A 27,712-nucleotide genomic window follows, 5' to 3' on the forward strand; every position below is an offset into this window, starting at 1 on the left:
CTCCCTGCGTCAATTCTGTTGTTGGGTTGCCGTGGTGACAGTTAATGGCGGCCGGTTCGTGTCGGACACGCCGTGCATTTCAACTGCGGAGGTACTGTTAGAGGAGGCCAGCGAAAAATGGGAAGAGGGAGGGGAAAAAATGCAGCAGAGAAAAGGGGTAACATGTTGGTGATTATCCAGAGCTGAGGATGGGGACTGGGAAAATAAAGTGATATAAATGAGAAGAGAGCAGATGAAAAAGAGGCTGACGTGATGAAAGCTGGCTGCAGGAACCTGTCTGCGTCTGGTTGGCTTACAAACCGGTACAAACTGTTCCCTTCACTGCCGCTGCTGTCGCCGCCACTGCTCTTCATCCCTATTTATCCCTCTCTCTTTTTTTTTTTTTTTTGGCCTTTATCCCCCCACCTGCTGCTGGAGAATGTTCTGGACAGGAAACTTCTCTAAAAGACGAAGTGACGTGCAGAGAAGGGGGAAGAAAAACAGAACTTCTGCCTTTCTCATTAAACTCGGGGTGAACTCATTGAAAGGGCCCGGTGGGGAAAGGACACACACACACACACACACACACACACACACACACACACACACACACACACACACACACACACACACAGCATGGTGGTACTGTTTTTATGCTGTCAATGTTCTCTCCTTTATATAGCACTTCCTTGTTAGCGTTTACTCAGTCAGGTGTGTGTGTGTGTGTGTGTGTGTGCTGAAGACTTTGGCCACATTCTGGTCGTAAAATGTTCTGAAGACATGAGAGCGAAACCTTGATAGTTGCGGAGTTTTCAGCGGCAGAAACTTTTCAGAACAAATCACAACATACTTGTCAAGTCATTTGGTGGAGACTTTGTAATATTCTAGAAAAAACAGTTCCCACAATGAGCAAACACTTAGTGACCGTGGAGAGAAAAAACAAGTCCCTTTAACGGGGGAGAAACCCGGAGCAGCAGCAGGATTGTGGGGGGAGAAATGGGGGAGACAGGAGAGGTGGTTGGACAGAGAGGAGAGTGAGACCAGGAACAGTTGTGTAACCGTAATACTTCAGCTCTGTCAGACTGTTTGTCATGATGAAAAAAACAATAATAGTGATACCGTATGCGTTTGTCATCACGATGACGCAAAAAGTACTCAACTGATTTTTACGAGATTTGGTGGAAGGATAATCTATTAAACTTTGGTGCGGATCCAGCAAATTCTTTTCACCTTCTTAAAGGGCAGGGCCATTAACACTCGGATGCAAAGCAAATATCGGGCATCAAAGTTCACCAAAGTTGAACTGCCACACTGCGATATGCTTAGCCACAGGAAGTAAATGTTTCATTCGTACAGATTGGAGGTGAACGGGACAATATGGTCGTTGATTTCTCAGAGAATAAATCAGGCATGTTTAGGGAAATTAAATGTGGTTTCATAAAGGGACCATTCTAGTCTAATATTGTAAATAATGATTAGAAGTTTGTGCTTAATGTTTAGTCCATTTGAGTGGATTTACACATAGCTGTACTTTTTAGTGAACGCTTTTTTTAAAGTTTTTAAAGTTTTTCTACTATTTATAGGCTTCAGATGCACTGACTTCCTGTGGTGGCCTGGCAGCCTCACATTAACGACAAGCCTCTGCGCAAAGCTCCAGCTCAGATGACTAACTTCTGGTTGTGGCGTTGTATTTAACGGACACATATGAGAGTGGTATCAGTCTTCACCTTTGACTCAGGGAGGAAGTAGGAAGGTTATTTCCCAAGATGTTAGACTTTATTCCTTTAAAGGCTGTAATGTCCTTCAGAGTGTCTTCTGTGTAGCTATGATGAGTCTGAACACAAATACCCACAGAAGACTGTGAGTCACCTAATCATTATGATTTCACACTGGAGAGTATGAAATCATAATGATTAGGTGATTTGTTTTTTTTCACTTGAATCAAATTTAAATAGAACTCCACAAAAACAAACAGTTCACTTTCTGTCTCCTCTCTTCCTCTCATTTCTCTCCTCATCTGCTTTGACCTTTTACACATCTGCAGAAACAGTTCAACCAACTGCCTGGTGTGTGTGTGTGTGTGTGTGTGTGTGTGTGTGTGTGTGTGTGTGTGTGTGTGTGTGTGTGTGTGTGTGTGTGTGTGTGTGTGTGTGTGTGTGTGTGTGTGTGTGTGTGTGTGTGTGTGTGTGTGTGTGTGTGTGTGTGTGTGTGTGTGTGTGTGTGAGAGACGGCTATAGATAAGTCTATGTGTGAAAAAGTTTCTTCAGCTCGCAGCACTGCAGCCATATCACCTTTTGTGCATGCCTGTGTGATTGCGTGCGTGTGTGTGTTGTTGTTGTGTGTGCGTGCTTGGTGTTAGTGTCTGTGGCCTCATACTGAAAAAGCATATCTCACTTCATAGTTTCAGATCCACCTCTGGGAGCTCAGGAGAAATCAGTCAGTGGAAAGTCCTTCGGTGTTATGGTGCAGAGACAAGACGGATCAGCGATGGGTTAAAAACTGGAGACAACTTGATTCATTTTGAAAAAGGAGATAAAAAAAAAAAGCATATTCAGTATAGATAAATAGACTGACTTTAAAAGGTAGACACAACCTTATTTACGTGTGTGTGTGTATATGTGATGTTTCTAGTCAGTTTTGGCTGCAGGTTTGAGGTCTCTGCATTTCGTCTACACACACACACACACACACACAACCGTTGACTATTAATATGCCAGGGTCAGTCTTCCTGTTGTCTGCTGTACATCTTGTAACTTTTTCAGGGTCGCTGACTTTTTTTTAAAGGTCATGTCAGACTTACAGAAAGAGAACTGGATCAGTCCGACAACAAGAAGCACTGAAACTTGACATCACACAAACAAACAGGTGCTTCTCGTGGGTGCTGGACTGTTTTTACATGCTGCAACAATGTTTTAACTTAAGCAAAAAAAAGATAATGCTTATCGCAGAGCTTTATGAATCTTGTGGAGCTTTGTACTCCCCTTCATAAGAAACTAGGGAGACTGCACTTAATTTCTGCTGAGATCCGAGATATGTCAGAGGCTGAGTTGCACACACACACACACACACACACACACACACACACACACACACACACACACACACACACACACACACACACACACACACACACACACAGACAGGTGGAGCTTCTGTATCTCGCAGTTGGTACCTTTTTTGGGGGGGGGGCACTTGACTGGCCACTGCTGGGAGATCGAGGAGAGTGGTGAGAAACAGAGTTGTGGCCTCTAACACCAACACAATGAGCTGAAAAACATTAAAACGCTCTGCAGAGCTGCATGAATTGGTTGATAATTCATCATAAACTATTACCACGGGTGACACCTTTCAAATAAAACATTGTCATTAGTGCAGAACCCCTTAGGAAACCTAACAACTTTGTACTAATCTACATATTAACATAAGTTTGTTAATACAAATGAGCTGCAAGGTTGAAAGAAACGGAAGTGCACCTGTCAGCTGCACTGTGTAAAATAGAAGGAGGTGCTGGTGCTCTGCGTTTCCTGAATCTGTTGTCTGATGGTAACATGAAGTATAAGAGACCTGATGTTACAGTCTGATTAAATATGACGACTCGTCTGTGCTCTGCCTTCACCTGAAACCCAGCAGACCACCAGCTGTTATTTTTAGCTCTGCGCAGGCAAACCCATTCACCGGTGCGTCTGAAAGAGAGAGTTTCATTCACTCATTCTCGGCTCTCGGTGCTGTAGCTGGAGGAAATGACAGACTCTCGTTCAGTTTCAGAATAAAGGGGATGCCGATGCAGAGGAATGTGTGTATAAAGTGATATTTGTTTCCAGCCTGGTTTGGTGGCTCGTAAATGTTTGAGGACAATGACAAAAGACGAAACTGAGTTCATGCTTAACCTCTGGAGCAGATGAGGTGATTCACGAGTCTGTGGCAGAGACACGTTAATAAGCAAATGAGACATCCAGACTTTAGTCCTGCGTAGGAGTCGAGACCTTTTTGGATTTCTGTCGGCGGGATGATAATTCACGTCCCTGCAGCCTCCTGACTTCACCTCCTCACTTCCTCCTCACCGAGATGCACTTCCTCTTTCTGTTCTTACTCACAGCAGCTTGTGAGAGAGTTGATTATTCTCTGCCTGTAACTTGTGTATGAACTGTGACTCTTGTGCTGCTTCGCGTCCCTGCCCTGTCCTGCTGTGTGTGTCCCTCCAGTGACGACAATCGCAGGAAAGAGACAGTGTATTATAGTTTATGAGACAGTTAGAGTCTGGCAGAGGGTTTTTTTCTGCAAAGAAGGAAATGGAACAGTGCGAACCAAGCAGGAAGTCACAGTACTAATATTATCTCGACTCAGATACAGAAGCTGATGAGACATAGACGAGATATTACTGCACTTTTTAGACAGGCAGCCGACCACAAAAGATCTCTTTTTTTTTAAGGTCAGGACGGAAAAATGCTAAACACTTTATGAAACTACAAGAATAGTGTTTCGAAAACTGCATCAGAAGAACAGCTGACGCGAGTTCACCGTCTGCAAAATGAGACAAAACGGTGCAGTGAAAGGTCATTTCTACACCCTCAGGAAACAATGAATCTGAACTCAAGAGACAAACTGTCTCCTGTGTGGTGGTATGTGATGACTGGTACTAGTTTCGTACTCTTTTGTGGGTTCTTTTCTGAAAGTAACACCGACGAAAAAGATGCGTCTCATCCGGTACCAGCAGCAGGAACAGCTCATTTCACTAATGTTTGATTCTCTGATTATTATTGATTTATTAAAAATAAAGTGTTTACTATTGGATGAAATGCTATGAAGGGTGGCGTGTGGAACTTTTAAAGTTTTAACTCAAGTCACATGACCAACATTTGACTACATGAATAAGTTTTAATATAACGTTTCAACTGAGTTTTTAGTATAGACACTATTTCATGTTCATCCCCATGCTCATTAACATTGACACAGTTCATAGTACTTAAATAGTGATGGAAAAAGGTGATAAAAAGTTACAATAGCTATCATAATAATCCTCTCACCAAATACATAGTTTAATGTTTAACTTTTTAATGGTTGGCAGAACTGATAAACTAGAACGGTGCTTGCAGAGCGCATACATCCGCAAAGGCCAACACCCTATCTGCCGTGTTAAAGAAATTGGGTTATAACCTAGTTATATAGTAGGTAACATATATTTATAGAACTCAGTTGACTAGTTTTTGAGTAATCCTGCTAATCATCAAACACAAACAAACGCTGATTAGAACATAATCCTCCTTGGCAAAAATAGATTTAAGAAAAATCTTGCTGTGAGCAAAATCAATTTTTCCTGACAGGAGTTTTAGGTTTTAATTACCAACACCACCAAGGAGGTTATGTCTTTGTCTGCATTTCTTCATTTGTCTGTCTGTTAGCTGGCAGGATGATGCAGGAACTAGCACAAAACACGGTGGAACGATGGGGTATGGCTCAGGGAAGAACCCAGTACATTTTGGTATGGATCCAGGATTCAGAAATTGGCGTTTTTTTAAGAATGTATTTACAGATTTTACAGAAAATAATTCCTGGATCTTGACAAAAATAATCAGGCATGTTTATGAGTGTTGCAATTTGGTGCAGCTGGATTGAATTTCTGCCTTGGTAAGGTATGTGCTGTGCTGAGTGACCTTCTAGTTCACTATGGTTTCTTTAATGTTGCCCTTTAGCATGTGGTCAACCTGACTGAGAACAAATGGCCTTCATTTGATCTTCTGACCTTTGTGTTGCTGTGATGACTGCAAAGATAAGTGTCTAATCTATCAATAAATACACTCTATTATATATTTATATCCATGTAGTTTTTCATAGCCCTGTAAGTCTGTGACAGTTTCCATCCTGCTGACAGAAGGTGAATAGATGAGCTATGTTTGGAAGCAACATTTATTAACCCACAGTTCATAAACTGTTACAATACAACTCTGAGAGAACCTTAATACATAAATAAATATACACATATATATGTAGAACTTACAAGAAGATCAAACAACAGCTGAATCACAGTTTAGCCAACTGGTATGAATTTACAGAGAGAACAAATTACATCAATCCATGTTCTTTTCCTTTAAAGATCAAACAGTAAACTAGATTAAAACCATGACGACATTAAAGCTGAACAGGAACATGACTGAGCTACTATGAGATAAAGATGTTTGTCATGTAAAACAACAAAGAACAAGAAAAACAAAGTTCATATGGGTCGAAAACTCACAAAAAACCCTAAAAGAACCCTCTGAATGAAATTTGCAAACACAAACAATCACACTTTTGTTGCCGTAGGTCAGGTCCCATTAATGTCTCACAGTTGTGACATTTAATGAGGAGTGTGTCTGACCGTGCTTAGGTCAAACGGAGGAACTCTGGCCGCGGGGAGAGGGAGAAGCTGCTGTGGTTCTGTTTCGAACAAACGTATGAAATTCATACACTCAACTTGAGCTGGTGATGACCAGAAAGAAAGTACTGAGTGAGGCAGGAAAGGACGGAGAGAGAGAAGTGGGTAAAATGTCAGCGGGTACTTTTGGACGTGCAGATGAATTCTCCTCAGAGACAAAAGCATCGTTGTGGTTGTAATTCGGCGAATGCGGAAGTCCCGCAACATCACCACGTCATGAAGTCATGGACCCTAATGTTATAAGATTCAACACGGGGGTGGAATGGCGGGAGACTGATTAAGTCTATGCATACGTGTGTGTGTGTGTGTGTGTGTGTGTGTGTGTCTGTGTGTGTGGATGACACTGCTCTTTGACGAGTAATAAATTAATAAAAGGGATGATGGATGTTTGTAACGACCTGAATCTACGTATGAGCATGAACAATCAATGTTGCTCAGAATTCAACCAGTGATGTCACTGCATGAACACGAGTTAACCCCTACACACACACACACACACACACACTGGAAATTCTTCATAGCAAAGTTACCATGTTTAAAATCAGTTTTCTCTGTTCTCCTTCCATCCACCCCCCCACCTCGCCGCCTTTCAAGCCCCAGAGAGAGAGCGAGCTGTGGGGGTGAAGGCGAGCAGAGAGGCCCCTCTGTCTGCTGCTTTCCTCTCTGTCTCATTAAAACACTGAAGCTGTGTTCACACTGGGACTTAAGGGCAAAATGGAAAAACGGAATGTGCATATGTGTTTGTCTGTGAGTCGCTATAGTATCAAAGCTGCTGTGCGTCTGCTTTATTGCGCCCTCAGTTGTATTTCTGTCACTGGTTTCTTTGTGTTTTGAGTTCTTGTGTTTTACTGCGTGTGTTGGTGGCTGTGCTGCAACATGCAGACGGTGCTTTTTATACATACATCAGCTTTTAATCCCTCTCGTATCCCCACACCACCCCTCTTTTGTCATTTTTGGGGGAATTTCTTTATTAGTCTGTTCCCTCCATCTTCCATTGTCGCGCTGTTTCCCTTCTTTTCATTTTCTCTCCTGCTTTTTCATTGTTTTTAACGTGTGGTTTTTTAAAAGTTTTTCAGTCACAGCAACCTAAAGATGGCAGTGACTTGAAACTTTCCTTTCTCACATGCACCCACACACACGCTCGGCTGATCGGACACCATCGTGAAGTTCGTGAGCAATCAGGCAGATTGCAAAACCTTTACAGCCACAGTAACTTGCACATAAATGTGCACAACACACACAGTGACACAATGCGAACACACACTCAGGCTTTGTTGCACTTCGGGTTATGACAGCTTCTTTTCGCACCTTCTTTTCGTCTCTATTTATTCTTACCACACGTATAACATAAGCTAGATGTGAGTTTAACAAGCCTCAGTGTGCGTATGTGACTGTGAGCCACACTGTTTCTCACTCGAAAGCCCTTTGAATTGACATGTTGGCTTTTCAAACTGTTTCTATTTTAAATGACTTGTTAAGAATGTTATTCACTGCCTCTCTCTCTCTCTCTCTCTCTCTCTCTCTCTCTCTCCCCTGTCATTGTATTGCTCTCTCGGCCCACTCACCCTCCGGTTGCTCTCACTATATTATCATGGAGTCATCATTGTCTTCCTCCTGTTGAGATGGAGCAGGGCCCCCCCTTCTACCGCTGCTGCTGCTGAGGAGCGTCAGAGCCAGACGGGAGGCCTTCGCAGACGGAGGCCCCAGGGCGGAGGAAGAGGAGAAGGAGGAGGACGTGTGGAGGGAGGACGAAGGCATCGGAGCCACGGTGGCTCTGACCCTGCTGTTTGATCCCAGTTGGCGACTCTGGTTTGGTGGCTGAATGGAGACAACGCACACCCTTTAGATTTCAAATTCACAATAATACGTTAAAGTTCTGAAAACACAAGATAAATAGGCAAATTAATTGAATACTGCAGGAGAGAGGAGTAAAGAAGTAGTGAGATAAGAGGGGGAGGCTCCAAATAAGGTGGGACGAAAGAGAGATAAAGAAAAAGAAAAAAGGAGAAGGACATTAACAGAGTGTTTGTATAAACAATCCCAAACATGCAGCTAAGTGTTACCACACTGGATAAATCAAACAGAACAAAATCTGTCCTTCTGCAGAACAGAGAAAACATTGTTTCTCTGTTGTCGTGAACGATTTGCATGTTGTCATCATAGCCTTATCGAGCCTGATGACATATCACCACCAGCTACATGCGCTCAGGTCGTAGTAGGTTCCAGTTAATGTGAAGGAAATAAAATGAAGGATGAACTGAAACAATCTGCTTAAGTAACATAATGATGATTTATATTTAAAATACTCACTGACATATTTACAGGAGTTGAATTCTAAGAGATGCATTAAATGCAAATAGGTCTAAATCTCAAAGTACCACAGAAGTGACAGGTCAGATGTATGTCTTAATGCCAAACTATAAAAACCATAATGTATAAATATAAACTATATAATCTATAAGTAGAATTATTTATTTTTTGTTTCAAACAAATACACACTACAAACAGTAATTATTTGATGCAATGAGATACACACACATTAAAGATTCATGTTAATCTGTCCAGTAGATTTGATGTAATGCTGCCCTGACCCTAACAGACAGACAAATCAACAAAAAAACGTTGTACCACTTGAAATACATTGACAGATTTCTATCTGCTTTTTCCCCTGAGGCCGACCTCAGCAGTTTGCTGCATCACTTCCCTTCATCAGAGAAAATAATCATTTGCATGAAGGTCAAGTTTGTACTTGTGTGTGTGTGTAATTACAGTAAGAGCTTCACTGTATCTAGAGAGTGCTGCCATCTGGTGGACCAGGAAGTGACAAATGAGGAGGAAATTTGTAAATCACTGTACACGGCATTAAGAGGTTTATAAAAATATTTGTGCTCCTTTCAGCTATAACGTTGGTCCTTAATTATGTGATAATGGTTGTGTTCATACGAGAGCGGCACTTCATGACCTTTACACTGTCATAAAACTGTGTTGTTTACCTGTCGAGGCTGTCTGCTGGCTGTGGGTTTAGCGCCCTCTGCTGGTTGAGACTGGTCTCTGAGGACAGCTGCTGGCTGGATCCTGGAATCATCAATCATCATCATCATTATCATCATCAAATAATCATCATGATGTAATGAAACTAGTGATTAAGACTCAGTATGAAAATGTTGAATCATTTCCACAGATTCCTATAGAAACGGACCCTCTGCTGGTCTTTTTAGAGACTACAGGTTTCAGGTATCTCTGCACTGGCTTCACCTGCAGTCTTCGTCCATTTCTATTTACATGTTTTATAAACGTGTCTCTGGTGCAGACCTGTATGGGTAGCGTGGCTGTGAGAGCAGGCCTCTGCTCTTGAGATGCTGGTAGAGGTTACTGCTCAGAGAGAGGGGGTTGAACACAATCTCCTCGTCCAGCTGAGTGAGACAACTCTGACACACAGAACAGAGACAGAAAACATGCAGGTATCAACCAAAGCAGCACATCAGAATGTCTAGACTGTTTTAAAGTTTATAGTTTTGTGGTTCCTGAAATCAGTGCACACATTTGTGATTTAAATGTATCCATAGTATTTCTACTTTCTGAATGCTTCCGTCTGTGTATGTACCGTGTGTATAACGAACAAAGTTCAAACCTAACCTGTACTGTCTGCATGGCATCAGGTGCAGGGTCCTGAGTTGAGATTGGCTGATGGCAGGGCAGCAGCAACTCTCTGGAGGCCACAGGCTTCAGAAGGAGGGTGAGAGACGGGGACGGCTGGAGGACATAGTGAGAATACATACCTGTATACACACAAACATACAGATGAGTGCATACACACACACACACAAACACAAACACAAACACACACAAACACACACTGACCTGAGCTTTCGGCTGTCGACCTTTGGACAGGCTCCACCTGCAGCAGCAGGAATAAGTCACGACTCTGAAAAAAAAGGCAACTTAGATAATGTCACCAAATTAATGTTTGTTTGTTGGTTGGTTTGGTTTTAGCAAGACTAAGCCAAAAACAACTGTACCGATTTGAATGAAACTGTGTGGGGAGATGGGGCATGATCCAATGAAGACCACATTTTGGCAGGGATCCGGATAAGGAAGCGAATCCAGGAATTTTTCTTTAACATTGTGTTTTCATCATTTCATCATTGTTTTTTTTTTTATCATTTTCATTGATTCATAGATCTTAATGAAAAAAATCTGCCATGTTGTCTGTTACTACTGAAGTTAAATGTGGTTTCATAAGGGGACTGTTGGGCCTTATGGACTGATGCCATCTACTGAGTGTCATTCCTGCTTAGTTTTATTTGGATTTCAGAAGTGTTTGGGGATTTTTGAGTTGGTCGTTTAATTTATTTTCCTGTTACTTCCTGTTTTACTTTGAAGTTTCTTGCCATGTGTGTCTTTTGCTGGTTTTACTCCCTGTTTAAGTCTAATGTGTTTCACCTGTGCCCCATTATCCCTTTCTACCTTGTGTATTTAGTCTGTGCTCCTTTTGTTTCTGCTCTGTTCCCTGGTGTTTCACCATGTTTTGCTTCCTGAGTTCTGGACTAACTTTCTTGCTTGCCAACACAGACTGTAAGCCTATTCATTATTAAATATTCTTTCTGCTACTACCTGCCCTGCCAGATGTTTGCTCCTTAAGTTCCTGTAATCTACACCCCACCGAACAAATATGACTAATACCAATCTAGTCTTAAACCTACAACCTGGTTAATGTGATGCAAACACACACATAGATTGGCAGTGTGAGATAAAACATCCTGGAATTGTCAAAACAGTCCTAGATGTGAATATATGCAGCTGTAACAGAAACAGTGTGGTCTCAGCTTAGACAGCCACATGAGATGCATAAGTTCTCTTGTTGTCAGATGTTTCACAAGTTCTTTTTGAGGCATTCTGTCAATGTCCAAATTGTGAGTCACACACCCTGAGTGTGTGGCAGAGAGCGTGGAACAAGTTGTGGTTGGCCTCCATTTCTTCCCAGTCCAGCTGCCAGCAGGTGGTGGGACGGATCACCAATGGCAGGCCGTACAACACACTCTCACACACTCCGTCCGCACGCAGAACCCTGTAACACACACACACAACACTTTGGTCAGCCTACAAGATGAAGGACTGGTGTGTCTACGATGTCAGAAAACGTTTTGTGGCCTTTTTGACTTCATTACTGAAAAAAATGTGTACACATGTCATGAAAACCAAGTTTCTTTTCATCCAGGTCCCGAGATGTGTTTCAGCAGCATATAGCAGAGGAACAGGATGACATCATCCCTGCTGAGGTAAAGTGTGAAGCTTCATTTGAATGTCACTGCTGCAAACCATTGTTAGTATGGAAAGCACACACACACACACACATACACACAAAAACAACTCTGATATTGACCTGTATGCAAAACACACACTCAGTCACACAAAACATCTTACAGCAGCTCCTGGAAATGTAAAACCAATGCAAATCAGGGAAGATAAAGAAACTGTTAAACTGGTTTAGGCACTGTGAGACAGTGTGTGTAGACACAACACAGTGCAGCACTCACTTGTGTATGGGATGCTTTGTGTGTGTGTGTGTGTGTGTGTGTATTATTTCTTTGTCTTTGAACATCACTCCTCTGCTACTGATAACCCAGTTACTGAGTTCTTAAATATTTCTTTCAGTGTCATGTGCTGTATGTATAATTTGTGTCATGACACATGAAAATGTATTCAAACACTATTAAATGAAAACAAATTAAAACCGTAAAATTGTATCAAACAATTTAATTATCATTCCTCTTATTTAAAGTTTGATAAATCACAACTTTTAATTTGATATTCAGACTTATTTGGTTCAGCTAAACAAGAACCTCACATGCTTTTAGACAATAAGATTTTATTAGATTGTAATTATAATTATTGCCTTCTACTGTATAGGCTGCATAGAGTTGCAGCTATGCTTCCATGTACTGATACAAATATTCAGGACTTCATGTGAATATACTGGAATAAATTCAGTTTAATATTTTTCACCCTGGGTGCTCCCATTGATTAAGTCTGGTTGTGAGTTTTGTTGGGTTTGTTGAGGAAATGAGAAACGTGGTTGTTTAGGTTGTTGCTGACTTAGTTCAGACGCTGAGGATTAACGGTTTGATTCCTGACAGTTTCCTCTCTGCTGCATTTGGCTTTTTCATGTGATCGCTGCCGATGACGCGATGTGATCCCCAGTTATATTACAGAGCTACTAACTTCCTATGCTCCAAGCTGTAATCTAAGATCTTCTACCCATCACTTGCTAATGGTTCCTAAGTCGAGGCTGGTAACTAAGGGTAACCAGGCTTTTGTCATCAGGGCCCTGAGCATTCTTTATCATAACCAATGTTAGTGGTAGAGCTCGTGATCGGCTCCTGCTGAATGGGATAGATCTGAAATATTTGTCAATTGCTGCCTGACGTCTTACTTGATTACTTTCAGTCTCTGTGGTGGTGAGCTCTGATTGGCTGAGCCCTTGGCGACAGACAGGAAGTCCCGGACGCTCTCAGTCTTTACTCCCAGGTTGGGGGTCAGGGGGATGAGTGCGGGGCTGATCAGACGCTCCTGCATGTCACACTTCACACACACTACGCAGGGGACAAATGACACAAGTGCAGGATATAATATGCAGAAAAACAACTGGTCACACAATGTCGGTTTTAGCACCAGTTTTGATATTCTTTGTAAAATGTGAAAACAACATTGGTCACCAATATTGTCCTATTAAAACAGTGTATTAGTAAACTGTATATTTTCATTGCATGATGCCCAAAACATTCATTTGTGTGCGTGTGTGTGAGTGTTGTTTCTAACCTGGGATGGGACTGTCCGTGGGGCTCGGCAGCAGGAGGTGGAGGTGCTCTCTGTCACCTCCCTGCTCTTGAAGCCATGATTTCAACACACTCTCCACGGCGATCGCGCTGTTTTCCACTCGCTGCAGGTCGATCTCCGTCCCCAACATCAGACACTCTACAGACAGAAACGTTGACGCATTAATATGCAGGTGTAGGTAGACTTAAAAAAAAGAAGAGGTTTCAACTCCCAATAATCAATTCACTAGCAAGAACCACAGACAACAACACATTATTTTAAATTATTATTATTAATTATTATCGTTATTAAATTTGTTTCTTTCAATAATTTAGCTAAAGTTTAACTTCTCTAATTGTTTCTTAAGGACATTCCTGGGGGAAATGAACTTTTAAACAATTACCATCTGTGACCACTAGATGGAAGCAACATTTAATAAATTCTAAACAGTTTAGCCTCAGTGACTGAAGAACTCTGAACTTGATGACATCTGAGGCTTTATGTGTCTCGGGATCATCCGAAGACCTTTTTAAGCTCGTCTGGATGAGAAAGCCTGGCTTTGATTTGATGAAGGGGAAAAGGCAGGAGTGCAGTTTGGATGAAGACACAAGACGCAGCCTGATAATTGCTCTGCTTTGGTTTATTTTTGTAAATTGATGTATATCTCCGTCGTCTTTTCTTTGCGTTATCTCAGAGGACAGACTGAACTGTTCCCGCTCTCCTCCTCCTTTTCCTACTGATTTCCACTAATCATTACAAACAGAAAACCACCCTATATGGACCTGCCCCACCCACCTCCTCTCCTGCTCTCCCTCTGTGTCCATTTATTATTGCAAACGAGACACAAACCTTACCGAGCAGCCCTCTCCTCCTTTTCCCTCTATCTGGTGTTTAATAGTTAATGACCCATCAGGAGATAACTAATGGGACCAAAGGGAGAGGAGATTAGCAGGAGGCACTGTAGCGAGTGAGGGGAGGTACAGACGGGGGAGAGGCAGAGAGAAAGGGGGGATAATGGGATGGAAGAATATTTAAAATATCCCAGTCAGGAACTAGAAAAAACTCTAAATTCCTACAATAAAATATGTCAATGCTTCTTTTCATCTGTCAGAGGGAGATGCAGAGCTGAAGTTTTTGATTCCGGGCAAAAGTTATTCAAAAAGTGCTTCATCTGGAAATAAGAACTTGATCTGAGGGGAAAGAATTATGTTTGCTGAAGGATGTTTTATGGTCTGATCCTTGCTGGGTGAAGGATGAAGGCTGAGAGAGAGAGACAGTAGATTAAGAGGGTAACAAAGAGGGAAGTAATGGCACTTTTGCTTTACAAGTTCCCCTTTAATGTGTCAAAAAAAGCTGTAAAGTCAAGATGCTTTGCTTTCAACTGCGACACTTGCCGCACTGCTCTCGCTCTAAGTGATCTGTGGATTAAAGAACTATTGGGAATTGTTTGATTCTTAGGATCAGAACTATAATAAGACATGTATTCTTCTGTATACTGGCATCAGCACAGTTATGATCCTGCAGGAAAATGCAAAATGACTGCAGAGAAAACTAGTGGATCTAGAACAAGGAGGATAAAATTCATACTAACCCAAAAGTAATTAGAAAGAGAGAGGCAGGATGTACGGTTGGAAGAGCAAGAGGGAGGATGTGTTCTGGAAATGGTGATGGAAAAGATAGAGAAAACTACTGGAGATGGTCAGAGATAGAGGAAAAAGGGTTGTGGCAAATCGATACCCACTCGCTCCAATAATGTCTGTCTGGGGAATAGGAATGGAGAAAGCAGGAAACAGAGCGAGTGATAGAGGGAGGAAGGGAAGAATTATGGAAGTTGTTAGAGTAAAGAGGGAAAGAAAGTATAAATTACAGATAGGAGGGAGAGCACAGAGGAGAAGGGGAAGATAAGATGAGATATACTTGTAATTAGTAACAGTAACAGTGTGTGTGTGTGTGTTTGAACACATTTATTATTTCTTTAGGACATTTTCCAGCATAAACACTGACCTTGTCAGGACTAGCAGACATGGGGATGAAGAGTAGGCAATTCAAAGTCCTATCTGTGTGTGTGTGTGTGTATGTATTTGCTTTTAAATTTAGATTTGGATTAGGCATTTAGTTTCAATTGAAGCTATGTATTATGCCAATTTAAGTCCTCCTTAAGAAAGAAGAAGTGTGTGTGTGTGTGTGTGTGTTTGTAAGAGATAAACACTTCCAGAAAAAAAGGAAAGAACGCTTCTGACAGCAGCATAAAACCACCCAGACAGTCATGAGTGTGTGTGTGAGGGTGAATATCTATATATTCCACAGAGAAATATGTTACCAGCCGAGTGGGATATAGGTGAGAGCAGTTAACCCTGACGGGAACTGAGGTAATGATGCTGTCCGTCTCCCTCCAGCAGCCTTATCTGCGTTCATGAAGGATTTGTTTACCTTGCTAAATCCTCCCGTCCCTCCCTCTCGATCTTTGCTGAGTTCATGAAGTGTGTGTTTACTGTAGGTACGCAAGATATACAAGAAAAAAAAATCAATTAAGCTTTATCATCCCCCACTTCCCAGCTGTTACTGTTCTATGTGCCCTGTCTGTGTTGGAAGATTAAGAATCTATTAAATTATGAGGCAGACCATGTAACTCAGCCCTCTCATCTAAAAGTTTAACAGCTCACCTGAATCTCATTAACATGTCCTGCGTATGTGTGTGTGTGTGTGTGTACACGTGTGTACGAGAGAAGATAAAGTGTGACACCCATGCTGAGGTAAGGAAGCACAGTCGCAGTGGAATCTCATTAAGTGTGTGTGGTGCGAGTGTTGTAAATTTACAATGACATAAGCTCATGGTGGAGTCAAACATGAGGATTACAGGTTAAATATCTCAGTGAAGACACATGAATATAAGTGAATGGCTGTTCAACTACTGCCGGATGTGAACGATGTCTTCTTAGGACGAATTTTGGAGAAGAATTTTGAGAATAAAGTGGAAATGTTGAGAATAAAAGTTGAAATTTCAGGATTAAAGTCATCAAACTAATGTAAACCCATATGACTGCTTCAACAAAAGGCCTCGTGTAGGTGATTTGGCGAAATTGTTCTTCAAAATCAGATTTAGTAACAAGGAAATTCTTTCTCTTTTAGTGCATTAAGGCTGAGTGGTAATTAGTATTCACTGAAACTGTCTGTTCAGAAGGAGAAACCACACGAGCGTGGAAAGATGGAACATTGGCAGCTGCTCGAACTGGATCTGATGGACCAGAGGAGTTGACTTTATCCTCTGCATTTCGACTTTATCATCAAAATGCAAAATGTATTTATTTCGGCTTTATTCTTAACATTTTTGACTATATTAGCTTTTAGATTAATTGCTAACTTAAGGAGCCATGGAGTTATGTTTTCACTGGCACTTGTTTGCTTGCCTGTTTGTTATTTAGCAAGATGACGCAAAAATTACTGGTTAACTGTGAAATTTTGTGGAAGAATGAAATATAGGTCAGGGAACAACCTAAGAAATTTTGGTGCGGATCCGGATCAGTTTGCTTCTTTCTTTCTTTCTTTCTTTCTTTAAAATTTTGAGAGAGGACATTTTTCAACATTTTCCTTTACTTCTCAGGGAATATTTCATGGATTCTGATGTGAAAAGACACTTAACGAGTTCCAGACAGAAGGTGCAAAGAAACCAAAACAGTCCTGTAGAAATGCGGGGGGCCTGCAATGAAAGCAATTCGTTTGAACGAGTTTGATTTCTGGATCTACTTAATTTAAATGTGGTTTCATAACAGGAGGTATGCATTTATTTTGGAGGGTAAAACCTTCAACTTTCAATTCTACTATCAAGTCATCAGATAAAAGAGAAGCTTTGCAACAAGAAGGACAACTCCCTTGTGGCTTTGGGGTCCAACTGTAGCTTCTACACTCTATCTGTTGAAACGGATTTTAACTGCAGGAACTGAGTCATTACATTTCTGGTACCACACATACAGTCATATAGAGAATAGCTGTTAATGTCTTGCCCGCTTAATTTTACATTGGCATCTCTCTTCTTATGACTATATATGAAAATGAAATCTTTTCCCATCCAAATAACTTGTATGTTTCCATATGTTGATGCACAGTTGAGACACAACCATGTCAATATTTTTGCATTAATTGAAACCCTAGTGGTGCTGCAGTACTGTTGAGATTTGCCAAAGGGCAAAGACACTTGTGATTCACCTCCACACACACACAAATACCCTTGAAACACAATTTGATTAGAGGAAAATGTAATGACTTCACTTCAGCTATAATTTCCCTGGAGAGGCATGTGTTCTTTTTGTTAAATAAATGACTGATGTGATGGCGTTCAGAGGAGGTGGGTTAGTTAACAGCTTTGTAAGGAGGGTAGGGCTGTTAATTTTGAACAATTCACATGGCTTGCATTCAAATTACAGAGCCCCCTGGTGACATTTGGGAAAAAAACATAATTCATGGCCACAAGATAATAACGAATTGGAACAAGATAACTAAGTTGTGTCTAAAACTTTAATAAGTTTTGAAGAAATGCTAGAAATACAAGGGGGGAACCAAGGACTGTATATAAAGATGGACAAGCGTCTTGATCGCCCCCTGGGGGTTTACTGCATTATAGGTCGTAAACAAGGAGCAAGTCGGAGCAAGTTGAGATACATCATCCATCTTTATATACAGTCTTTGGGGGAAACCAACGTAATTGGCTACGACATGATATCAAGGGGCCTGTTTGTTTCTTTCTCTGATCGCTAAGACCCTCTTTGCTTTGTAAGTAGATGACTGGGATAATATAAATATGTACAAATTACACTGGACAGAGATATAAATCCATCCTACTCTCTGGTCTTTCTCTTAATGTCCATCTCTGTTATTTATTTTTCTGAGCCTCCGCTCTCTCTGACCGACCCTGCAGGACCACACCCAGTAATATTTCCTCTTACTTGCATTAGGACAAGTGCATCATCCTCATGTCCATCGACCTGTGTAACATTAGCTTGGCTGGGGAAACCAGTGACACTGTTAGCTAATGCATGACTAGAACAGGAAGTGGAGCACTGCACTACCATCCTGTGTTCACTCATTCATTTCGATATGGATCAGCTCGACCAGATGCAGATAATGGAAACAGTGCTGTGTAATGGTGGAAATCCTTGTAAAAGCCTCTGACCATTACATAATTCTGGAAAGATCACACTAATGGAGGACTACTTTGAAGTTTGTCAATAGCTTGGAGCTCTTTGTTCTGTTTCAGTTCATTTGTTGAGTTATGATTATTCAGTTCAAGTTCTGTTCTTTTTTTAAAGCATATTCATCTATTTCTAAGAACATTATTATTTAATGTATAAAATATGCATTTTTCATTCATTTTACTTACATAACATTTCTAATGAGGTCAGATGACAAAAAACAAACAACTGCATTGAATCTGAAAGTAAATGAGCTTCTTTCACAGTGACACTTCAAAACAGTGGGAGATTCCAGAGTTTGATATCCTTCATTAAAGTGCAATTCCAGTTTGTTACAACTTGGATTGTATTTTGGTTTCAATCAGTTCTACTGATTATGGTGGCATTGTACTGTTGATTTATTCTTTACCCATATTCCAATATTTCACCAAATAATTTGTTGCTACAAAAACAAGACCCCAGATAAACTGGAATCATCCTTTAATACCTCTTTTGCACCAAGATAGCGGGTATACACTAATTTTTCATATGCATAAACCCTATGTCTGACAAATATATTATCAAAAAATGACTCCCATTAATTCACTAACTAACTCCGCTTATGTAACACAAACAACAATCCTGCTACTTGGCACCGATGTGTCAATTGAATACACAGATGAGGCAATACTGTGATATCAACCTAATGCATGGCCCTGGGACAAACTTCACAGAGTGTGCATAAACATGAAGTTAGCAGAAATGACTGTCTGCGTGTGGAATTCCCCTCTGACATCCATATCTCACTTACAGAGAGCGACACTGTCGACACGCACTCTGTCCTTGTCTGTGAGTGTGTCTGTGTGAGCAATAATGATGAATAGCTCATTGATGTAGTTTTGGACTGGGACAAATAGGACATTGATCATCTGGTCTGAAACACAGGCACTCATCACACCAGCGGCTGTGTGACCTAATTGCCTCGCAGTCACTTGTGTTAGGGGCGTGCGATCATGGAGACAATCAAAGCAGACGGACACTTTTGAAAAGGACAAGAGGACGACCACACAGTTATCTGGCTGTCATTACTATGGAGGACGAACAGAAAGAGAGGGCAGAAATAGAGGAGTGACAAATGGTTACGGGAAGGTCAAAAAAGGGGGCATCTTCAATGGCAGCCGATTTAATTCTGTACGTGTGCAAAACGAGAGTGGATGGAAAACGGAGAAAAAATATTCATCAACAAATTCCTCCATGTTCCTGCCTTCAGGCGCGTATACGATGTTTCCATAGACTACCACAAATCTGCTGCTACAATTATTAAAAAAATGATACCTGTGATGTTGGGGAAGAGGAGCTGCCGCCACGTTAATTCACATAAATCATATTATAATGAGCATGGCCAGCGGATAGAGAGCAAAGCGACAGCAGGAGATCAACTGCTTGTTTTTCAAGCAGAATGTGGAAACGGGTGGATGACATATGGAGACGGACACGGAGGCTCAGAGAGGGTGGCAGCTGAATGACTCCTTTTGAAGCACTTGAAACAGGACAAGAGGACAGAAGATGAGAGGAGCTCTGCAGACTGTGCTCAAGGAGGTTCAGAGGAGAAGAGAGGGTTACAGAGGAGGAGAAGACGAAAAGACATCGGAAGGATATATACTTTATGACAATGGCAACAGTTTATCACAGTTGCAATGATGCAATCCCAAAAATCTACTTTCAAGGATTCAACAATAGTTCACTCTCATAGTGACTCTCACACACTTTTGGTTTTTAATGTCATGAAATGTCCCCTAACCAGAGTACCATGTATACGTGTAACGCTTTCACATTGAGTTCATTTGGTCTGAACCTCCAGATTTTCACTCAAGTCCGAATCAAAATAACAGGTGTGAAAGGCGCCTCGAACCGTGGTCCAGACCAGCGGAACCTGAAGGTGGTGATGCTGGTAGTATCAGGAAATTAATCAAATGAAGCGGTTCATTCACTTTCTCCATCATATGGAAAGACTACTACCCACCAAATCAACAAGTCAATGTCTGATGCTCACCCATCTACAAACCAATCAATGTCAAGTGTAGTTAGATGCAGCCCACACATACACTACCGTTCAAAAGTTTGGGGTCACCCAGACAATTTCGTGTTTTCCATGAAAACTCACACTTTTATTTATCAAATGAGTTGCAAAATGAATAGAAAATATAGTCATGACATTGACAAGGTTAGAAATAATGATTTTTATTTGAAATATTAATTTTGTTCTTCAAACTTTGCTTTCGTCAAAGAATGCTCCATTTGCAGCAATTCCAGCATTGCAGACCTTTGGCATTCTAGCTGTTAATTTGTTGAGGTAATCTGTAGAAATTTCACCCCACGCTTCCTGAAGCACCTCCCACAAGTTGGATTGGCTTGATGGGCACTTCTTGCGTACCATATGGTCAAGCTGCTCCCACAACAGCTCAATGGGGTTGAGATCTGGTGACTGCGCTGGCCACTCCATTACAGACAGCATACCAGCTGCCTGCTTCTTCCCTAAATAGTTCTTGCATAATTTGGAGGTGTGCTTTGGGTCATTGTCCTGTTGTAGGAGGAAATTGGCTCCAATCAAGCGCTGTCCACAGGGTATGGCATGGCGTTGCAAAATGGAGTGATAGCCTTCCTTATTTAAAATCCTTTTACCTTGTACAAATCTCCCACTTTACCAGCACCAAAGCAGCCCCAGACCATCACATTACCTCCACCATGCTTGACAGATGGCGTCAGGCACTCTTCCAGCATCTTTTCACCTGTTCTGCGTCTCACAAATGTTCTTCTGTGTGATCCAAACACCTCAAACTTTGATTCGTCTGTCCATAACACTTGTTTCCAATCTTCCTCTGTCCAATGTCTGTGTTCTTTGCCCATATCAATCTTTTCTTTTATTGGCCAGTCTCAGATATGGCTTTTCTTTGCCACTCTGCCTAGAAGGCCAGCATCCCGGAGTCGCCTCTTCCTGTAGATGTTGACACTGGCGTTTTGCAGGTACCATTTAAAGAAGCTGCCAGTTGAGGACCTGTGAGGCGTCTATTTCTCAAACTAGAGACTCTAATATACTTGTCTTCTTGCTGAGTTGTGCACCGGGCCTCCCACTTCTCTTTCTACTCTGGTTAGAGCCCGTTTGTGCTGTTCTCTGAAGGGAGTAGTACACACCGTTGTAGGAAATTTTCAGTTTCTTCGCAATTTCTCGCATGGAATAGCCTTCATTTCTAAGAACAAGAATAGACTGGCGAGTTTCACATGAAAGTTCTCTTTTCTGGCCATTTTGAGAGTATAATCGAACCCACAAATGTGATGCTCCAGATACTCAACTAGCTCAAAGGAAGGCCAGTTTTATAGCTTCTCTCACCAGCAAAACAGTTTTCAGCTGTGCTAACATAATTGCACAAGGGTTTTCAAGGGTTTTCTAATCATCCATTAGTCTTCTAAGGCGATTAGCAAACACAATGTACCATTAGAACACTGGAGTGATAGTTGCTGGAAATGGGCCTCTATACACCTATGTAGATATTTCATTAAAAACCAGACGTTTCCACCTAGAATAGTCATTTACCACATTAACAATGTATAGAGTGTATTTCTGATTAATTTAATGTTATCTTCATTGAGAAAAACAGTGCTTTTCTTTGAAAAAGAAGGAAATTTCTAAGTGACCCCAAACTTTTGAACGGTAGTGTACATAAGCACCTTAAAAGCCAAGATGTGAGAGAAAACCTGAGGCAAATTCAAATTATAAATTGGGAGGTTGAGTTTAATTACTGTAGTGCTGATAAAACAAACGTGGCAGCTTGTTTCTTTTTGTAGTAAAAGCACTGATAAAAAAACCAATAATAATTTAGCACATTTTTATACTGTTAATATGTAGTGAGTGTGTGTGAGGGTGGGCAAAGCAGGCCCACAGCATAGAGGGGACCCAGTGAACCGCTGATTATCTTGGTCCACAGACATTTTGTGCAATTCCCCTTACGATTCCCCCCTCCTCGATTTCTATGATCGAGGAGACTGCTACAATGCCATGTTCAGATTCTGCTATTTGACCTCTGGGCCTTACTGCAATTTCAGATACAATTTTCAACCTCCAACTTTTCCCTTTGGAGAGAGAGGTGATGAAGGTGGAAGAGGGGTATGATTGATATGGCAGCAGACAGAGGCAGGTAGGCAGGGGTGTTTAATAGCTGTGAACTACTCAGAGGAGTTTCAAGGTTTTCTTTTACTTCTTTCTCTGTCCACCCCCCCTTGCTTTTCTCTTCACCAACCATCTGTTGTTCTTAACAGGACGATGACGAAAAACCTGCAAGAAGGAGGGATCACGAAACCTCTCTTCCTGCAAGATGCAACCACAGGAAAACGTATGAGACCCCACCCTGTTACAGATGTATTAGATTTGCATGGAGAAGACTCTGACTAATAAGATGAAATGCAGGGTTACAGACTAGTAAGGTCGTGCTCACGAAGCAGGAAAATACAGTCTGGGACTAATAGCTTATATCCTGGTGTGTAGAGTGATGCCAGTCTCCATCTGTCCGATCACCTGCTGCCCTGCTAACGTCACACAGAGGTGTGAACAGCCCGACCTTGGCCCCGCGTGTGGGTAGCAATATGGAAAACAAGCACTCCTCATTTTCATGCATCTACACCGTCAGTCATGTTAAACAATATTTATTCACACAAAAAAAGAGCAAATATTGTCTCACCGTCCTCATCCGTGTCCCTGTGTGTGTGTGTGTGTGTGTGTGTGTGTGTGTGTGTGTGTGTGTGTGTGTGTGTGTGTGTGTGTGTGTGTGCGCGTGTGCGTGTGTGTGCAGTGTTCCTCCTCTTTGTGTGAACGTTTTGAAGCAGCTGTGGCTGTGTGTGTCTGCAGGTCTGGGTGGGGTTTCCTCCCAACGACGTTTACTATAACCACACGCCAAACTGAACTAGCTGACTGTGACGGAAAATCAACTGGCTTTAAGAGACAGAGGAAGAGACTGAGCAGGAGAGGGTGACCCCGTGTTGAGCAGCTGCAGGTGTGTGGTTGAAATCGTAGCTGAGGAGGAAAAGTCTGGGGGAGAGTGGAAAATAGTTTTTACACAGAACTAATTACACAAAAATGTAGGAATGGTGTTTATTAGCATCCTATGGGAATTGAGTTCACACTGGAGTTAGCTGCACACGGCCGATGCACTGAGCAAATCACAAATACCAACAATAATTACAATAAACCTCTTAGTACTTCCAGAGATTCACTCAATTCAATTTGTCATGACAACCCTCGAAGGATAAGCGGTGTAGATAATAGATGGATAAAACTGGGGGGACTTTCGAACTTCTGAATCTATACAAACAATGAAATAAAACCAGACAGTATCTGTGAAGATTCTCAGTCATCTAGGTGATGGTATCTTCAGAAGTTGTAAATGTGAACAAAGGCAACTGGACTAGCTTGTCTCTCTTGACGTTTCACTTCTTACCCAAAAGGCTTCTTCACCTTTACCCCTGCACCACCTCAACTGTGAAAACACGCCCATCTCCCTTCAAACCGGCCAATCAGAAGCCTTCCTCCTCTATTCCTCATCATCACCACCAGCATCTAGCCCCCTACAGAAAGTCTCCTTTATATCTTAAGCACTTAATTCATTGGACTGCTTCCATCGTGTTCTACTTCCTGCCAGGGTCTAAGCACCAAAGTCTATTCCTGCAGTTCAGAATAAATAAAATTCTATTCTGACTCATTTGTTTCTCTGTAAGTCGGTCCTCATTGAAATGCTATTTGGAGACCCGAGTGTTTAAAGTGTATAAATCCTTTTTTAAGGCTGAGCAGTTTAAGGCTTTTGTCTCAGTTCGGGTCAAGTAAGTTGTAGTGACACTACAGTACCCTTCACCGTCCAGATGACCAAAGTTAATACAACCACATTTGCAAGCATTTGCGCTTTAAAAAAGCTGCACGGTCTTTGCTCTGTTCGTCTTAAATCTTTGTAAAGAGGATGACAACTGAGTCGAGAAGATGCCGCTGGGGAGCGACGGAAGCTTCACATTATTATTGTAATGCAATACGTGAAACGAGTCTCATTCTAAGCCCTCAGGATGAAGACTTGGTTTACCCTTTTAAAATTCTGGGCTGTAGGCCAGTGGATTATAATCCTCCTCTCAAGGGGCAAAACATTTTGAGAGTCATTATTCCTGCGAATTCAAAACGTTTTTTTGTGAGATGTTCGCTGATCCAACTGTGGCCGTGTGGGGTGTGGGAATGGCTTAAGTGTTCCGGAGGAGGCAAATGAGGAGAATGACAACGTGGAAAGAAAAAGAGCGTTACGTGTTCAGGGTGGCAGTCACACAGATGATACACAGTACACACCGGAGGCAGTGTAACGGTTAATATGATTACACAATGCAGAACACCCACAGTCTTGGCAACATGTAGATATTCAGTTGTGACATGATCTATTGTGAAAACAGGCTTCCTTCAGTGTACACAGAAGGTATTGTTTAGTCATGTTTACTTCATCTTTGTATCATTTACATGCTGATATACCACAACCCTGTTTAAGGCTATTAAACATAATACTTAATTTCATGTTTAAAGTGCATGTTTTTGAGAGTTTGGCTACCAAAACAGATACAAATTTCTTTGCAGCCCTCCATTCACAGAGCCTGGTTTTAATGTAAGCAGACCCACTTCTAGAAAAACCCAAAGTGATTAGGGCAGAGGAAGAGAATAAATCTAGGTTAATACATCATATATCTATGATAATGCAAAAGAGATACAGTGAGATAAAAGCAGAGAGGAAATGGGATACTTCACTGGAATCCTGCAAAATACCAGGGAGGAGCGAGAGAGCAAGAGAGAGTCAGAAAAAAATCAGAGCAAAGACATAGGAAAAGAGGAAGAGTGAGGCAGAGGAGAAAGAAAAGGAGTAATTAAAGAAGTGCAGAGAGAAGAGATGGAAAGGAGAGAAAGTCCTCTCATCTCTCCGTTCTGCTCTGATGGAGCGCAGCAGCTCCTGTGAAGCCGGGTATGATTAAAAGTGAAGAGTGAAGATTATATGGGAACCCCCCCCACACACTTCAACCCCTCCACACACACACAGGGGAGAAAAGGTGCAAAAAGAAAAACTGTTGAGTCACTCGTCTGTGACATGTTTGTACTCAGATCCTAACCTGCAAAAACAGACATATGCACATGAAATGACATATCACTGAATCACTGAATCACTGATGAAATCTCAGTCCAACCCATGAGTCAGTCTGCGTCTACCTGTAGCTCAGAGATCCCTGATACAAAACAAAAATTGCAGCAATTTGCTCATTTTTTAAACCAGTAAAGGGATTTTATGAAGTTTGAACTTTTGTTATGTTACATTACCAACACATTCATTCACAATATACTAATGAAAGGGATAACAGTTTTGTGAGCATCTGCATCATCGTCATCCTCTATTACATTCACAAAAGTACTTTTGTGTAATTTGAAACAATATATCTAACAATGTAGTGTTTTGGCCAGTCCAGGAGAAAGTTTTAGTTTTGAGTTTGAATTAAATTGGCAATTACTGCATTTACTGATTTGCAGAATCCTACAGCACTTTATCAGAGATGAGATATCCTTCTTATAGTTTAATATTGAAGTATTTTTGGAGAGGACAGAAGGGGATGTAGCTCAGTGGTAGAGCGCATGCTTCGCATGTATGAGGTCCTGGGTTCAATCCCCAGCATCTCCAGTCTTTCTTACACTTTGCTCACTCACTGAACGAAATGAAGTATGAAGTGCTTGGACACAGATATGCAAGTGTGGCCTCTTATGGTCCACAAGCTTGCAACAGTAATTGAATGTTCTATCCACCCATGCTCACACTGATTAGAACTAAACCTCACACACACAATGTGTGTGTGAGGAAATTGTCTTTACCTCAGAGATGAAATAAGCAGAGAAAGAAAGATGTTTGAGGCTGACTTAGTGTAGACAGACAGAGAGAGAGTATAAAGATATAAAATATGACTTTTTACACTCAAGGTGATTTGTTATGATCATAGTCTGACCTCATTATGGCAACCGCTAAAAGGTATTTCAGCTGTATAGATGTGTGGGCTGAACATCTACAATCGGTATAATATTAGGATCAACTGTCAGAGATGTAGCTCAGTCTGAGTGTGTGCTTCACATGTATGATGTCCTGGGTTCAAGCTCCAGCATCTCCAACTAATACTATGAAATTTATATAGAATCAACCTTTGTCTTAAACGTTTACAAAAACTGAAACCACGATTATTAGCTTTATTTGTCCCACTAAAGAATGACCAAATAAAGGTGCAGTTTCACTGTCAAATTTATCACAGTTTTTTCCTTTGCATCTTTGCAACTGTGTCTGATTGAAGGTTTGTCTCACCCTTTGCAGAGACACTCTCCTGGAGCCAAATTACAGCTCCGATCAGGCCAGATTCCACTGATTAATAAGGAAGAGAGACACAGTCTGGCAACCAAAAGGCCATTTAAGTTAATGCGAACACTATATCAGCTGCAGGTGACCCCACCCACTCTCCTTGTCCTGAGATTAATCTCCAGCATCTCCAAACTTTGTTATGCACTGAGGTGTCTTCAGTATTTACTGACTGATGAAAATAAAATAACTTTGTGAGAAAGATACATAAAGGAATGTGGTTCAGTGTTCACAAATAAGGTCTCCTGGGCTGACTGTGTGTGAGAAAATGTTTACCTCCGAGCTCAGAGCTAAACCGAAGCAATGCAGGAGCTTATTGATGTGAGACAGATGGGTGGATGGATGGAGAATAAATCAATGTAGGAATAATACACAACCGCCAAAAGAAATATCACAAGCAGAATACACACTGTGACTTGAAAGTAGGATTTAGGGCCTAAATATATGTGGAGGGATCAACTGCATTGTCACTTTGAGAGACATTTGCAAACTAGGTATTCAAATAAAATAAACACCTCAACAAAGCTGAGAAGTGATGTGAAGAATTTGGGATATATAGGATGATAAGGAAGGGATTTTTGAGAAGCACGCGCCACATGGATTTATAGAACAGCGCACCTTATTATATAATTCTGACAAAAGAAGAAACACACAAATACACAAGCACAGCGATGTGCATAAAGATTTTAAACAGCTGAAAATAAAAATAAGAATAATAGTAGGGGTGGCTGTGGGACATTCTAAAACAATGTCAAAGAAAAAGGGGTAGAAGCTTGTGACACTTCCCTCTTTAGGTCTTTTACATCATAAGTGACATGCGCATATGTTCAAAATCTCTTAACTTGAGAAGAAGACCAAAGAATCCCATACACTGTCCATCACTTGAA

General features: G+C 41.3%; 1 protein-coding gene and 1 non-coding gene across 2 annotated transcripts in view; one reads left to right on the top strand and one right to left on the bottom strand.

The window, feature by feature from the left end:
• Positions 1-5,865: 5,865 nt before the first annotated feature.
• Positions 5,866-27,712, bottom strand: part of LOC118102693 (meiosis 1 associated protein) — a 33,071-nt gene continuing 11,224 nt past the window's right edge. The window contains exons 4-11 of the mRNA XM_035149059.2: positions 13,211-13,366; positions 12,825-12,984; positions 11,318-11,459; positions 10,253-10,316; positions 10,028-10,170; positions 9,704-9,819; positions 9,385-9,466; positions 5,866-8,209 (exon numbers count right to left, since the gene is read on the bottom strand). Of these exons, the coding sequence (XP_035004950.2) occupies positions 7,973-8,209; positions 9,385-9,466; positions 9,704-9,819; positions 10,028-10,170; positions 10,253-10,316; positions 11,318-11,459; positions 12,825-12,984; positions 13,211-13,366 (1,100 nt within the window). The 3' untranslated portion in view covers positions 5,866-7,972. The remainder of the gene's footprint in view (positions 8,210-9,384; positions 9,467-9,703; positions 9,820-10,027; positions 10,171-10,252; positions 10,317-11,317; positions 11,460-12,824; positions 12,985-13,210; positions 13,367-27,712) is intronic.
• Positions 26,037-26,108, top strand: trnaa-cgc. The gene has a single exon. It is a non-coding gene; the product is annotated as a tRNA-Ala (tRNA).

The sequence above is a fragment of the Hippoglossus stenolepis genome, chromosome 23, assembly GCF_022539355.2.
Source record: "Hippoglossus stenolepis isolate QCI-W04-F060 chromosome 23, HSTE1.2, whole genome shotgun sequence".
Lineage (NCBI taxonomy): Eukaryota > Metazoa > Chordata > Actinopteri > Pleuronectiformes > Pleuronectidae > Hippoglossus > Hippoglossus stenolepis.